At 48.3% G+C, this 14,509-nt stretch overlaps 2 protein-coding genes across 2 annotated transcripts in view; both read right to left on the bottom strand.

The window, feature by feature from the left end:
* LOC4817281 (uncharacterized) overlaps positions 1-14,509 on the bottom strand; it is an 88,177-nt gene that overhangs the window by 12,629 nt on the left and 61,039 nt on the right. Inside the window, exons 9-11 of the mRNA XM_001356275.4 lie at positions 7,829-7,934; positions 3,265-3,963; positions 2,461-2,577 (exon numbers count right to left, since the gene is read on the bottom strand). Of these exons, the coding sequence (XP_001356311.4) occupies positions 2,461-2,577; positions 3,265-3,963; positions 7,829-7,934 (922 nt within the window). The remainder of the gene's footprint in view (positions 1-2,460; positions 2,578-3,264; positions 3,964-7,828; positions 7,935-14,509) is intronic.
* On the bottom strand, positions 11,954-13,324 carry LOC4817405 (heat shock protein 23). Its single transcript, XM_001356274.4, has one exon. The coding sequence runs from the start codon at positions 13,131-13,133 to the stop codon at positions 12,480-12,482; it is 654 nt and encodes a 217-aa protein (XP_001356310.1). The 5' UTR covers positions 13,134-13,324; the 3' UTR covers positions 11,954-12,479.

Genomic DNA, 14,509 nt, shown 5'->3' with positions numbered 1-14,509 from the left:
TTTCCAATTGCCCTTTCCACAAAAATTCGCCAAAAAAAAAAAACTCTTAAAAGCAGATGCCCCCATTCCAACCGTTCTGATAACTATGACATTCAGGGAAAACAAAAAAAAATAAAAATAAAAATTGGATTTAAGCAAATGAAATGCCATCATAAAATTTTTGCATTCTGGATTATTACTATCATCGGCATATTGATGGGGCTTATTCCGCATCGTTCGTAGTGCAAAGTCGGCGCGAAAATGAAAATTGTTTTCGAATACGGTACACGGTAAACAAAATTAATTGAATTGGCTTAAAATTATTTTGATAGATTTTATTTGTATGGATTTTTATCCACCAATAGGTGCGATCGGATTGCTGAAAGCTTCTCCTGTGGAAAAATCTGGAATTGGTTTAAGCCGCCAGCAAATGTAAATACATACTCGTACAGGCCATGGCTATTTACTTTCGAGGGATCCACCTTCCATGCACTAATTAAACTTGATTGCGCGCGAAAAATTCGATGAACTTTCTGGGGATTCGACTCAGTACATTAAACTTTTTGCTCAGTCAATAAAAACAATGCGAACTATTTGTTCAACTTCGAAAAAGTTCGCCGAATGCCAACACTTTTTAATCGACCCAATTATGCTGCCAAGTTTTTCCGACTGCGTCAGCTAATAAAAATTTAACATAAATTGTTCTTTCGCGGGATTTTCGTTTTTCTGGCTCACGTGGCCCGTTATATTGAAATGCCATAACTCAACGGAGCTCGGCCAGAACTAAATTAATTTATATGCATTAAAAACTTTCCCCTTCCCGGTCCATCTATTCCTTCTCTACGCTCTCCAGTACAGACGACGGCCCCAAACAAAACTTGTTTAATTTCCGCGTGCGCGCCGATCGTAAAAGATGAATATTGCAGGGCTGCTAAGACACCGCTATCCGGAGCAGTCGGCTAATAGATTATGCTGGAGGTGTCTATAAGCCAACAAGTTTGAGGAGCGAGCCCCGTCCTTGGGCTCTTCGGGCTCCTCGGGCTGCTTGGCAGTGAAAGGGCGGGGGGGAGACCCTGCCAATTATCCTCACTTCTCGACAGGCTCTGAGAGCAGAGTGGGTCGTATTCAAACAGTTGCAATCAACACTCTCATAAATTTGCATACCAAAATTTCAGCCTTATCCTGGCGGGGAGCCTAAAAAGAAGCAGGTTCTTTCTTTTACTTTTATGCCGCACTTCGTATATACTCGTACAAAATTTTCCCATGGAATAATACATGCGGCACTCGACCCGCCTTGGCCCCCCCTTCCCCCTTCCGTACTTAAAAGCCTCCTTTGAGCCGGTAACAATGGCCGTCTTAGAGTAACCACAACCACCAGAGCGGGTGGGGCGTTGTGGAGGGGTGATATGAAAGGACATCACACCAAGGCACACCAAGACAGACCAGACACCGGGCTGTTTTAAAAAAGTAACGAAACGCACTTTTAGCCAGCATTTCGAGCCTCGAGATTGGCCAAAATGCTGCTCTCTTTTTCTCGAGGTGATAAGGAAGTGGTTAGTGGTTATCCTTATTGTTCTGCGACAAAGGTAGGCGGTTGTAGACTTTTCGTTTGCGATGCGCGGAGGGTCGCGTAAACTGTTTGATTGCCGCTCATTAGCAGCACATTTGAAACTTAACTGAGCGTCGCTCACGGGTTAGTAATGTTTGGCGGCTAACAGGCGACGCGGGACCAGCTTCTATTAGCCATTCTGCCAAATGGTGCGTAAATATGCTTTCCGCTTGGAGGTCCTAGGCTGTGAAGGCTAGGGTAGGAGTAGGGGGTTAAACGAAATGGGGACTAAAGTTTGACTGAACTTCTTTGATGTTTGCTAGGTTTTGGCAAGATTTCCCAGATAACCAATTACCGCTGCAGTCAACTTTCATCGTATGAGTATGAGTGAAACACCAATTCATCGCCAACAGAGTCCCATATTTTACCTTTCGCATGGCCTTTGGTCGCAATCAGCAACCAGAAACCACAGACAAACCCGAAATTCCTCAACATCGTACATATCAAAAAAGGTATTCATTACCAGCCAGCAGGACATCAATTCTCTGGCTGTTTAGAAATCCGAGCACGGATTGGGGGAGACAAATGTTTGGATGTAAATTGCTGCCCAGTGACAGACCAACTACAGGCTGAATAAAAGTGGCACTGAAATTCGAATGTGGCTCCCATCGCCTACGGTGCGGTTCGGTTCGGTTCGGTTCTGTTCGACTATTGAGAGTGTGTGTAATAAATCCTGGGCAGGGTCTGAAACCAGCCAGGCAAATATTGAATATGGCTGCAGGTTATAAATTATGGCGCCCAAAAGCCCGACCGACCGACCGGTCGCTCCTCCATATACTCCACATATAGTCGCTCGTAATTTATGCGCAATTGCAGCCAAAGTGCCTCGGCTCTTGGCTCTTGCCGCTTGCCACTTGCCGCTTGCCACTTACCTGTTGACTGTTCAAGGATTGAGCATTCTGCATGACTTTATCCAGAATGCGCAGTATAATCTCCGCGGCCATCTCACGCTCTAGTTGTGTGCCTTTCAGTTGCAAGTAGGTGTCGAGCTGTGAAATGGGGAAGGAACCAAAGTTTAGACAACACAGTACAACAGTCCTGGTCCTCATCCTGCTCCTGCTCCCCCAGCGCACAACAAGGACGAGCACCTTCTTAGGACTCTTCTTCGTCTTGGCAATTCGTTAGGAGGGAAATTTGTGTGCGCATTAAAATGAAAAATTGTTGCTAGGCGACCCTAAAGACGAAAAGCCCGACAAGAACTTTTCTTTGACTGCAGTTGGGCAACCGAAAATTGTGTGAAAAATGGCAAGCCGCCCGGCTCAGCGGCTTTTACATTCATTTGCGTGTAAAAATAGTTGCCCAGGCCTCTGCTCTTGTAAAGAGCAAGAAATACTTTGGTCTGGTTCCCTCTCAAGTGGTTGCCTCTACCTGGATACAGACATTTTGGGCCCTCCGACCGGGCTGTGGCTTGAATGTGTTAAGGGCTTTGCGGAAAGCAGATAGCAGACAGTCCGGACAAACAGTTTAAAACTCAATTCGAAATTTCTCTTCCGAGACCTCCAGCAAAAGGAGGCTGTCGGGCCGCAGTGGGAATTACATTGAAAATTGATTCTGATTGCAGCCGTTTACCCTTGATTAGATCAATTTGGCCAAATATGCCAGAAATATGGCTTTTCATATTGTATAAATGTTCTTCCTTCTACTCCTTCACTCCTTTTTCTCTGTTTTCCCCTCACCTCGTGCAGCATGTCAATGAGGAAGCTTGCCTCGCCGGGCAGAAAGCTGTGGCGTCTCTGAATCGTATAATCGAAGCAAGCTTTCAGTATATTCGAGGAATTCGTTTGCTGGAATCCAGCACTCAAGGCTCGATATCGGTTGTAGATGACCAGCAGCTCGTCGCGCACGCAGCCCGAGAAGTCCGGCAGTAGCCAGCTGGAGTTTCCCGTATCCCGCTGCTCGCAGACTCGACGCAGATGGCCCTCGAAGCCCCGCGGACAGTCTGTGATGATGGGTGCTCCTGGGGCACTGGTGGGCCAGTGCACACCGTAGGTGGACTCCGCCGGACACACGTGCGCCGCATTGCGCTCAATGACGTTGATGTAGACGCTCTTGGACACTGGCCGCACACTGTTGGACACCAGGCAGGCGTACTCCGCGGACTTCTGTATGTTGTTGATCTTCAGGATGCTGCCGTCGGGGTAGAGATCCTCCCACATGGCAGTGGCTGTGTCCGACTGGAACAGCACCCCGTTTCGGGTCCAGCTGTAGCCCAGCTGGGCGTATCGCTTGATGTCATCGTTGCCGGGCGAGAGGCAGCGCACTCGCAGGGAATCTCCTCGCTGCAAAGTCACACTGGCGGGATCCACCCTCAGACGGGGCGGCGACTTGATGTGAATGTGCAGAGACCGGCACTGCTCTACGCCCCAGTCGGTGACCTGCAGATGGAAATGAGAGAATCGGGTTAGTCATGTTCATTGAACAAAGTCGAGTCCTCGACGGCCTGTCATCGGGCAACCATAATTCCATGACTTTGATTACTCCAAACAACATCATCAGGCATCAAGCGAGAGTCCGCTTCTAGCCCGACGTGCATTGATAGCCCTCAGACCAGACCAAGCGTCAACAGCCTTGTCGGAGTGCATTGCACACATCCTGTTGGCAGGCAGGCGAGCAGCCTCAAACCGACTGACAGACAGATTCTGCCGATGTCCTTTTCATGCATGTGTAAACTGGAGAAGAGCAGCATCTGATGCCAGCTCCAGCTCGAGTACGAGTGTGTCCCAAGATATGTTTAATAGACTTATTTGCTAGTCAGCCAGACTTTATTGTGTGCTGATTGGACAGGACCAAATGTAATTGTGATTGTGCTTGGCTTGCTCTTTGACTTATGCACAGACAAACACACATCAATCGCCAGATCTGACTTCAACTTTAACTGATGCAGAAAATCACATTCAATCCACAGCCCGGAATTAAATATATTATATTTAAGGGCAAGAAGGGAGCCAGCCCCTGCCTAACCACAAGGATTTGTATTGGTCACTCATGGTGTCCAGGCCCGTCGTTGAGGACACTCCAAGTTACGTTACACACGAGCACGAGTATTTACGACTACTTGCATGGCCAAGAGTGGATGGCTACTTAAAGCCTTAGTGCCATGTGGGCAATACGCCATTTGAGCAAACCTTTTTCGTTTAAGTATTTCCACGCGGTCTGCAGTCCAACGAATTGTAAAATTCTGTTGTTGCACGTGCCTCCCGGGCAAGGGGGGAAACGGTGCTGAAGCGGGGGCTGAAGTAGAGGCATAGAGAAAATCATAGTCGTTACGACAACGACAAGGACAACGACAAGGATGATGATGGGCATGAGGACACAATCGTCGGAATCGTCTCCCTGCCTGGCTACATCTTCAACAAACTTCCGTTTCAAATTTAAAATGAAATGAGACTACTAACGAACGGCGGCGTGTGGAGGCAGACCTCGGGTACTCGGGGTCGTCATTGTCGCCAATGTGAAGGTATTGCACTTGTCTGGATGGGCTTGTCTGTATCCCTGTCTGATATCCTTGTCTCCTTGGGCGCTTTGCTACAGCCGATCCGGAAATATTTAATACACAGCGAAATGCTCTCAATGCAAGTCGAGGGTGGGCAGTCTTTTTATCGTAATACGGCTTTAAAATTGTGTTGCAGCTTCCCAGAATCTGGGAAGCATTTGCTGGTTGGCTGGTGTTTCCGAGTCTCACAGTCATTTACGACTCCGCAACGTCGACAAATCTTTGCTATCCACAAAATCCAAATGCCAATTAACTCATTTAGCTGCGACGTAGCCGGACTGCAAAACTCTTGGAATGAAACGAAGCGTTTTTATAGCCGAATGGCATTTTATTGACTCCGATCTGGGCGGGTGAAACGCATAGGACGCCGTCTAAGTCCAAGTCCAAGTCCAAGTCGTTAAACAACACATTGTACGGAGATGGAAACCCATTGGCCTGCCCACGGCCAGCCCACTCTCGATCTGAGGTTCATCAATGAACAGCACTCCAAGGAAATTAATAGTTCATAAAAATGGCTCTTGCCAAGCCAACAGAATTTATTATGTTAATGGATATTGACAACATTGAGGTTTAAGGACAGACCGCGCCCCAGCAAGGCATGGTTACCCGGTTGCTCCGGAGAGTGTTAGGTTTTTAATGACCAACTGTTCTGTAAGAAGTGCTAAGACTGAGGCTCCATTCTGAGATTATGGAAACATCAAGTGGTCTCCCTATTAGCAATCCTTTATCCAGAAGTACTTTCATCGACGGAGGAGCACTCTGAGCACACTAAGCCAAATCGTGCTCCGCAGAAGCTGAAACGGATTTAGAAGGAAACTTAATGCAGCGAACTTAAAGACAGCACCGCTTTGGTCCATTGTGCACGTAATGGACCCAAGACGACGCCGTTCCCTGAGGGAAATGAATTAATTGCAACAAGGCGTATACTTAATATCAATTCATAAATAATAAATGCGCAGAGGCACACTCCCCTGTTATAAATGTTAGTGTGTGTGTGTTGGTTGGTGTGTGTGTGTGCACAATGCGAGTAAATTACGGACAAGTTATGGACGTATACATGCAGTCCCCAGCGCCTAATGGGAAAAGGCACTGGCAGGCACTTTATTGACTTGGACCTTGAGGCAATGTTATTGAAAAGGATTCATGCTCTTCAGTTTTGAGTAAACAGCTGAGACGTGGGAACAATCGACCTTCAGGGACCGTGCCCCAAGCAACCAGCCAGCCAGCCACCCAGCCAGCCACCCACCCAGCCACCCAGCCAGCCATCCAGCCAGCCTTCTTGATTATCGTGCAGTGGTTCCAGCTGCCAAGCGCTTTGAATTGCTGCCACCAGCCCCCTCGACGCCATCCGCTTTGCCCAGCACTTCCTGCCTTTGATCTGGCCGCGTCATTACGAGGACCAGAGCGACAATAATAAGTGAGCGGGGGCAGGATGGGGCGCGGAGCGGCGCGCCAAAGACACAAAGCGGCAAAAGAATCGGCCACGGGAACGCTAAAAGTGTAGGGGAGCCGAGCCGCATAAAAACTTCACGAAATCCCCTTGGAGAGCTCGGACCAGGCACTAAACACAATGGCCTCCTCCATTCGCTGGCCCAAGAAAGCGACAGCCTGGTGGGCTGCAGCAGACAACAGATGCGTCTGCTTCTAACTGAGCGAATTTGCTTTTTGTTCTTGCAATCACAGACTTAAAGTGTTAAGAACGTTCTGCTTTAGTTGGATTCAGTTCATGGGAAAACCACATTTGGCAGGACACAAACCTATTATGCAAGGTCGAAGTACAATTCAGTTAGCAACGATTCCAGATTTGATTTATTCTTAACAAACGTACACATATTATTATGACCTTGCCAGCTCAAGCAATCAAATTACCATGTGATTTATGGCTGACTTCCGGAAGTATCCCAATATTGTATATGCTCGCACAGTATATTGAAAGCGATGTCTATGCGTGCCACCGCAGAGCACCTTTTGTCCACGTGTTTGGCGAGGCAACTTTCTTTCGGAAACTTTTCACGTGTACGAGGTATTTTATGCTGCCAGGACAGTGCGGGCCAATATTTTTTTACAGGCCATTTGCGTAATATGTTATTACCCGAGCCATAAAGAAAGGACGGACCCACCGGGTTGCTGCCACAATGAGGGAAACGGTCGGAACTGGGCAGTTTAAGGTCTAATGGTCTGGAACAATTTAAAGCTCTTATTTAGTGGGGGCCTCCAAACGGAAGTAGATAGCCGAAAGAAACGTTTAGCCGCGTTAGGCTTAAAATCATCTTGGAGTGCCCACAAATTTATCCCGGCAGAGAGCAGTCAAAAGAATGTTTAATACCGTAGATTAAAATTTAATTGGCTGCTGAAGAAGACCATTCGACTGCGGTGGAAGCCGACAATCAACCCGGTATCTCTGGAATTTCCTCCATCCAGCACACTTTCCTATCTGCCTGGGCTACCATATTTTAATTAGTCTAATTAAAAGCTACGCTACAGCGAAAATGAAGAACAGAGTCGAGTGCAGAATGAACCAAAGCCTAATGTAATTATGTGGACTTTCGGAGGGTTTCCCAGACAGATCTGCTCTCTGCGCAGACCGTGCGAGCACAGAGTTCTCTGCAGCTATGATATGGCAATTAGACTGATTAGTACTATGGAAAAATATCGGTAAAATGCCTGGGGACCGACCGTGTTCAAACCCATTCGGATTTATCAGTTCACGCATAGGACAAAGGGATTGAAATCAATTGAGAACTTACCTTACAGCTGTAGACACCTTCATCAATCCGACTGGCCTTGTTAACGCCCAGAATCGCCGTATAGACATCTTTGGTTTCAGGTGGCAGAACAGTGGTCCAGATTTCCCTGCAGAAAGATACACATACAGATAAAGATACAGACAGATGGTAATTAGCACTCCACTTTCGGTTTCTCCCGAGCACTTGAAACAGACCCGTATAGGGCCAGTCAAGCATTAATTTTCACGCTCCGACCAAGCAGCTGTTGCAAGTTGCAAGCAACTAATGCCAAGTGAACTGGATCATATGCAACAAGCCCGCTAATTGACATACTAATAGGAGCTCACTTATCATGGCGACGCCCCCATGGCCACCGCACCGCTCCGCACCGCAGTCTGCGTGAAAGAAATCATAGCTAATGTGAAAACAATCGCGGATGCTGCGGTTCGAAGTCAATTAGCAGCAAGCATGTTTCATTTTCAAATGTTTTTCGAAATGCTTTCGATGCCACAATGCTGTACGAGCAGCTATAGCTTTAGCATTGTTGCTAAAATTGTAAATAGTTTTTGGTTTCATGGATAAATGGGTCAGTGCATTGCTGGCTCAGACCAGACACAGGTTTCCGGTGTGGGTTCATCAATTAGGGCCCTCAGGGCGAGCTCGTATCTATGGATAATGAGTGCCGAGAGTGGCGCACATATTTGTGCAAATAAATTATTGAGTATATCTAATACTGTTCAATACCTAAGCCTTGTGGAAGTTCACACAAAATTACCTGAGGCTGCGAGGGTCTTACTTTTAACAAACGATACGGAATGCCGTAATTACGAATAGAAACTCCGCTCGTCAGCTCTTCGCAAAGTTTTCCAACTATCCAAAATGCATGCTAAGCCTATTAGGCCATCTCAGGCGTCCCTCGTAATCCTCGGGAGAACTGCAAATCACGGCATACACCTGCTGTGGAGCACTAAGTAAAACAAACCAAAACCCGAAACCTTCCAGCTGGCAACAACTTAAGTGCTGTTTGAGGTTTTGGTGGCCAACAAACATCTGCAGGGCGCCCCCAACCAGCTTGCCGCCCTCCGCCTGCCTCCTTCGCGCCAGGTGAGTGCATTTCACTAATAACTTTTACGCATGGGTAACGCTGACGTCATGCCAAGACCAGCATGAGCAAAGAACTCCCTTCAAAGAGCCTTGAAAAAGGTACCCAAAAACCGCACACGGCGAAAGTGCGGTTAGGGTACCACCGGCGACCTTAACCACAATCTCCATGCTCACTCCGAAATCATGGTTTCGAGCTATTTACAGCTGTAGCATCTAAAAATGCGTTTTCAATGGGCAAAGGCATGGGCATGGGCACGGGCTTTCCTGGTTCCAGCCTGCAAAGCACTTAGGCTACAATTTACTAATGGCCTATGGCTGAAGACTCCACCGGTGCCCGAGCAGTACCTGGCCAGGTAGCCCTAACCCACCGAACGACCGACTAGGCACCTTCAAAATCAATTAAACGGCAACGGAAGTAATAACATTCTGTGCAGGAAGTGCGTAACGGTTAAATGCAGCGGCAACACCAGAAGCCGTAGTAACTACGACTACGTACCCCATGGAACTGCGTTGCTTCCCAAACAACAACCGCAAAAACAGCAAAGCGCCATTGCGCTCGTTTACAGCAAATGAGCACCAAAGGAGGGCCGGGAAGGGAAGGGTGTGGTGGGGAGGGGAGTGACATCCACAACAATGGCAGCGGTGCACAGGAAGCTGCCTAAGCGCCAGTTACTCCTCTAATACCATGGCATGCACAACTGCACTGCAAACACACGGCCACAGACGGCCACATACGGCAGAGGCGGCGGTCAAAGATTAGGGACTGCAACTATCCCGCGGGTGATGGCGTGATGGGTGGCGTGAATGAGCGCCGCTCTCGTAATGGCTAAAAAATACTATGTAAAGCACTATGTGGCACGTGTGCTGCCAGCATCTAATATCGATGCAGTATCGGTAGAATATTTCTTTGGAGGCATCTACTCGGGCGGATTTATCCATGGTGTATGCACAATTTTAATGACAAGCTTTTCTCAATGCATTTTCCATCACGTAACCATCTCCAGCAATGCCATTGCCACCAATGACGGCTGTTGAAGGGAACATTGTTGGCTTTGGTTGCAAAATGCATTCGTTCCGACCCCATCGCCCCGCCATCGTCCTGCCATCGCCCCGCCATCGCCCCGCCATCGCCCCGGCATCGCCATCGCGTTACAAATGGCCCGCGAAATGCGTTTGCGTAGGCGTGCGTGTCTGTGTGTTGCAGTGCGTGTCCTGTAACGGCTCGGCTCGTACAAGTGGAGCAGCACATGCTGCAGCGCCGGCCAGAACGCAGAAGTTCATAATGAAGAACCGTGCGGTGCGGGGCTTTTCGAATCTGTGCCTCATTTGATCGGGTGTGCTTTTGGCCCTGCTGAAACAACTCATAACCACGTATTGGCTGCCAAGTAGAATGGAGCAATTACGTCGGGCCTGCTGCCCGTTGCATTGGGCGACAGAAAACTTCGTTAAACGTTCGCAGATACACAAAAAGCGAGTCGCAAATCGATAAGTTTATGGGCGTGAATACTACTGGAGGCCTCTCTCCTTCTCCTTGAGTGACTTGATTTGACTTTTGGCCTCGGAAAGTGACTGAAAGTGGCTGATGTCACATCAATTTGGGTAATTAGTTGTCATGGGCTGTAAATCCTTTGGGATGTTCATTTCAGAGTGATTGCAAACTGTGGAGTTAATAAAGTATAAATAATACGAGTATGTACACCTAGTCAATCATATATGTATATCTGTAAAAAAAACATACGAGAGTGATAAAAAAAAATTAGCTGTGAGCCACGTAACGATTTCAGTGTTGTGGCAAGCGAGTCGTAAAACAACATATGAATAGCTCAAAGCGATGCTCAATGTTTTGGTAGACAGACAGCTGAGGGGAAGGGGTGCCTGTGCGTTTTTTGCGGCTGGAAGGGCGCCGTAGAGCCTGGGGGCCAGCTCCTCTCACACATATGGATATTCGTATATAAAATACGATTCCATTGCAGTGTTTTATGAGTTCATAAAATTGGTGTGTAGGTGTTTATTATCGTTGTATTATTTTGGTTTGTCCCGGCCGCCAATAGCATGGGAAATTGAAATTGTGAAGTTACTTTTCTGCTGAATATTTTATCACCGTCCTCTGCAATACTCGTAAATATGAATATCTTAAGGCCCGCCCCGGTCCGGCCCGGCCCGGCCCAGTCCGGTCAATATCTTAAAGCTGCAGGCCGCATTCCCGTAACCGTAACCGTAACTTGATTAGAAATAAGGGAGTGCGTCCGCTAAATTCAAGGGCCCACATAAAAACTTTATTAAACGCAACTACGCATAAAACCAAAACGATGACAAAGTACGCGACCTCGCAGTTGTCCCATCGCCGGCCTGTAGCCAACAAGGGACAACAACGATTCACTTCAAGATGTAGCAAATTTCATTAGAATCGTAACAAGAAAACGTGTCTCAACGGCTAAATTGCAAGGGACCGAAAGCAAATCAAAAAAGCGAAAAAGCGAACCAGTCGTCCACGATTTCAGTGAATGACGAGAGGCCTGATTGGCTTACTGGGCAGCCACTGGGCAGGGAGTAGCTCTGGAGTGTTCAACTTTTGAACAAAAACCATGGACCGAACCATGGACCGAAGCATGGACAAATTTAATGCATTAAACTCCATTCTGTGACATAAACTTTTTATTTTCGCTGTCTTTTAGTTCTGCAGCGATCTTCCCCATAGATTATCCCTTAAATGTCACAAAGAAAGGCCACACTGTTTGCACAACCCAAGCCCAAGGAGCCCAGGGTCTCGAAAAACCAAATGCCGTATCCATACCCGAATTATTTACCCCTTGGCTTTTTGCTTCCATGCCATTTCTTGCTGCCCCTGTTTCTCGTTTAGTTAAGGTCGAAATGTATCTTTTTCGTTTTTTGGCGACGAGCTTTTTTCCTTTGTCTTTTTATGGGCTGCGTGCCAAAGCCGAGGTGGCAATAAGGAACGATGAGATGTGTGACGGCGATGGCAGAGATGGGGAAGGCGGAAAAGGTGTTAGTGAATTTTATTCAAATTTTGTGCTAATCAAAAGATGCGTGACAGGAAAGTTAAAAGCAGGGAGGTCTCGAAACAGTTCTCTGGAAATGGTTTGGCAGAACGAATGATTTATCCTAGATTTCTGATCATTTGTGCGATATGCGATTAGCCCTCGGCTACACAAGGGACGAAACATCCTCTTTTTGATAAAGTCCTTTATTGGCATACAACAAAATCACAAGCAGAAGTGTCAACTCTTAGATACTGTACTGAAGCTATTGATCTTGGAACAATATCGACCGCGCCATATTTGCTAACGTTTTTAACGATTTTCCTACGTGCTTCCTAGAACATGAAAACAACCAATCCTATTTATTTGCCGGTAATCACTCCGTTGTGCGTGTGCTCTGTGACTGGGATACATAAGTGGTTCGCCAGGTGTCCTTCGTATCCGTATCCTCGATTTCGACTGCCTCTGGCGGCCTAAACGCATTTGGATGGACGCTTATGCCAAAAGTGGTTAGCCTTCCATTTGAGTAAACGGCGCCAACCACGCACCACCGCCAGACGTCGTCGGCTTCATTTGTCCGCCGCTGTGTCAGCAGGAGTCTCCTCGCCAGCCTCGGCCGCTGCGGCCTGCTCAATGGCCTTGGCTGCACTGGGATCCGCGATGCTGCCAAAGTAGTTGCCGGTGGGCTCGATCTCCACCACTCGCTCCACATCGTCCAGCTTCGGCGGGGCTGGCACCGTAATCATGAGTATGCCGTCGGCGGAGAACGTAGCCCGTGCCTGGGTACCGTCGTAGTGCCTGGGGAGCTTGTAGGTGCGGGAGAACTCGCGGGTAATGCAGAGCTGACCCTTGTCCGCGCGATCGTCCGACTGCTTGCCCTCGACACAAACTGTGTCACTGTTCCTTGCCTTGACGGTCAGCTCGGAGATCTGGAAGTGATGAACGTCCAAGACCACCTTGAAGGTGCCGCGGCCCAGAGAGTCCGGCTCTGTGCCAGTCTCTATGACCACGCGTCCTACCAGACAAGACCCATGGCACCAGGCGCTGTCGTCCACTCGCAAGTGGAAGTCTCTGGCGCACACGTCTAGCTCGTGCGACAAGTAGTACCGCCGTTGGCGACACTTGGGCTCTCCCGAGGTCCAGTGCCGGCGGGGGGGCCAGTGATAATGAGCGCCTCCATGCTCGTGCTCGTGCTCCCAGTCCCAGTCCCAGTGTATGGGCATGGCTCAGGTGTGGGCCCGCAGGTCCTTAGGTGTGCTCTGGTACAGCGGAACAAGCGTGTTGATTTTTGGCTTCGGAGACCAAAAAAACCGTTGCCCTCTGCCCTGTTCGACTATTATTTCCTAACTGACTTTCTGAGCAAAGTATGCAACCTACTCCGACCGCGGAGTGCACAACTGTACCCAGCGGGCACATGCAGCGACTGCCACTGGGCTATTTTTGATATCCCTTCAATGCGGCGCATAAACATCGCTTTCCATTCCTCAAGCCCAGCACGCATAGATGGGCCAAAAGTGGGGCGCTTCTGCCATGTCTAACCTCAAACTGTTTGATCAATACTCGTTCCAGCAACCATCCAATCAAGCGTTCAACTTTTTTTATTGCACAAATGGTGCCAGCGAGTCGGAATCGGAAACAGCGACCAGCACACACACACACACACACACACACACACACACACACACACACAGTGTAAGCAGTTATGAGATAATGCCAAATTTTGGAGCAGTGGAGCGGCACGGGTTTGTGCAACTAATTGTGGCGCTGTCATTGTCACCCCACAACAGAAAAGCCAAGGCAAAGAAACTGTGCAGAACGAAACTAATGAAAATCGTGACCCTCCCATTCCAGATACTCGTATGGGTGTACGAGTGGCTAAAAGTACGACTACATGCACTCGTATGAACGTCCTTTGACTACACAGGGTCCACTCTGATGAAGAATATACTTAGGTAAACATTTATCCACGATTAGGGACACTTCTTTGTATGGCTAGATTGAGCGTTACCTGTTTGTCCCCCTTGTTGGCAATTTTTGTAGGCGGAAAGTGCACACTTTAAGCCGTTGCACCCTGTACGGTTTTAGCTGGTACAAAGGCGCTGTATTCCATTGTCCCGGACAACGCCGGCGTTGCGTTGCGTTGTCAAGACAGTTGCCTCTTTTGTTGCTGTTATTTTGTATTACTGTTGCCCCGGGTTGAGCCAATTTGTAAAATATACGAAATATATTTTACTTATGTCTCTGGCTGGGTCTGGAGCTGGGGCTGGGCTGGGCTGGGGCTGGGCTGGGGCTGTGGCTGAGGGTCTGGCAATTTGGCTGCATGGCTGCTGAAATTGAATTTTTGCTTTGGCTTTTAAGCAAGTTTGACAAATTTTCAGAAGCCAGCCAAAAGTGACTGCAGCTTGACACAGCGCATCGCATCGCATCGTGGCTGTTTCGTTGGCTGCAGCCAAAGACTTAGTCGGGGGGCCCGGATTGCGAGGGTGAGCCGGAGAGCCGGAGAGCGGTCTAGGGCGGGTTAAATTGCATTGACAGGCAGTCAGAAAGAAACTTCAACCCTTTCCATGTCATGGCGCTAAGAAGAACGAGGGTTACGCAA

The sequence above is a fragment of the Drosophila pseudoobscura genome, chromosome 4, assembly GCF_009870125.1.
Source record: "Drosophila pseudoobscura strain MV-25-SWS-2005 chromosome 4, UCI_Dpse_MV25, whole genome shotgun sequence".
In the NCBI taxonomy this organism is placed as follows: domain Eukaryota; kingdom Metazoa; phylum Arthropoda; class Insecta; order Diptera; family Drosophilidae; genus Drosophila; species Drosophila pseudoobscura.
Note: the sequence above shows the minus strand (reverse complement) of the source record. Positions and strands in the feature narration are given on the sequence as shown.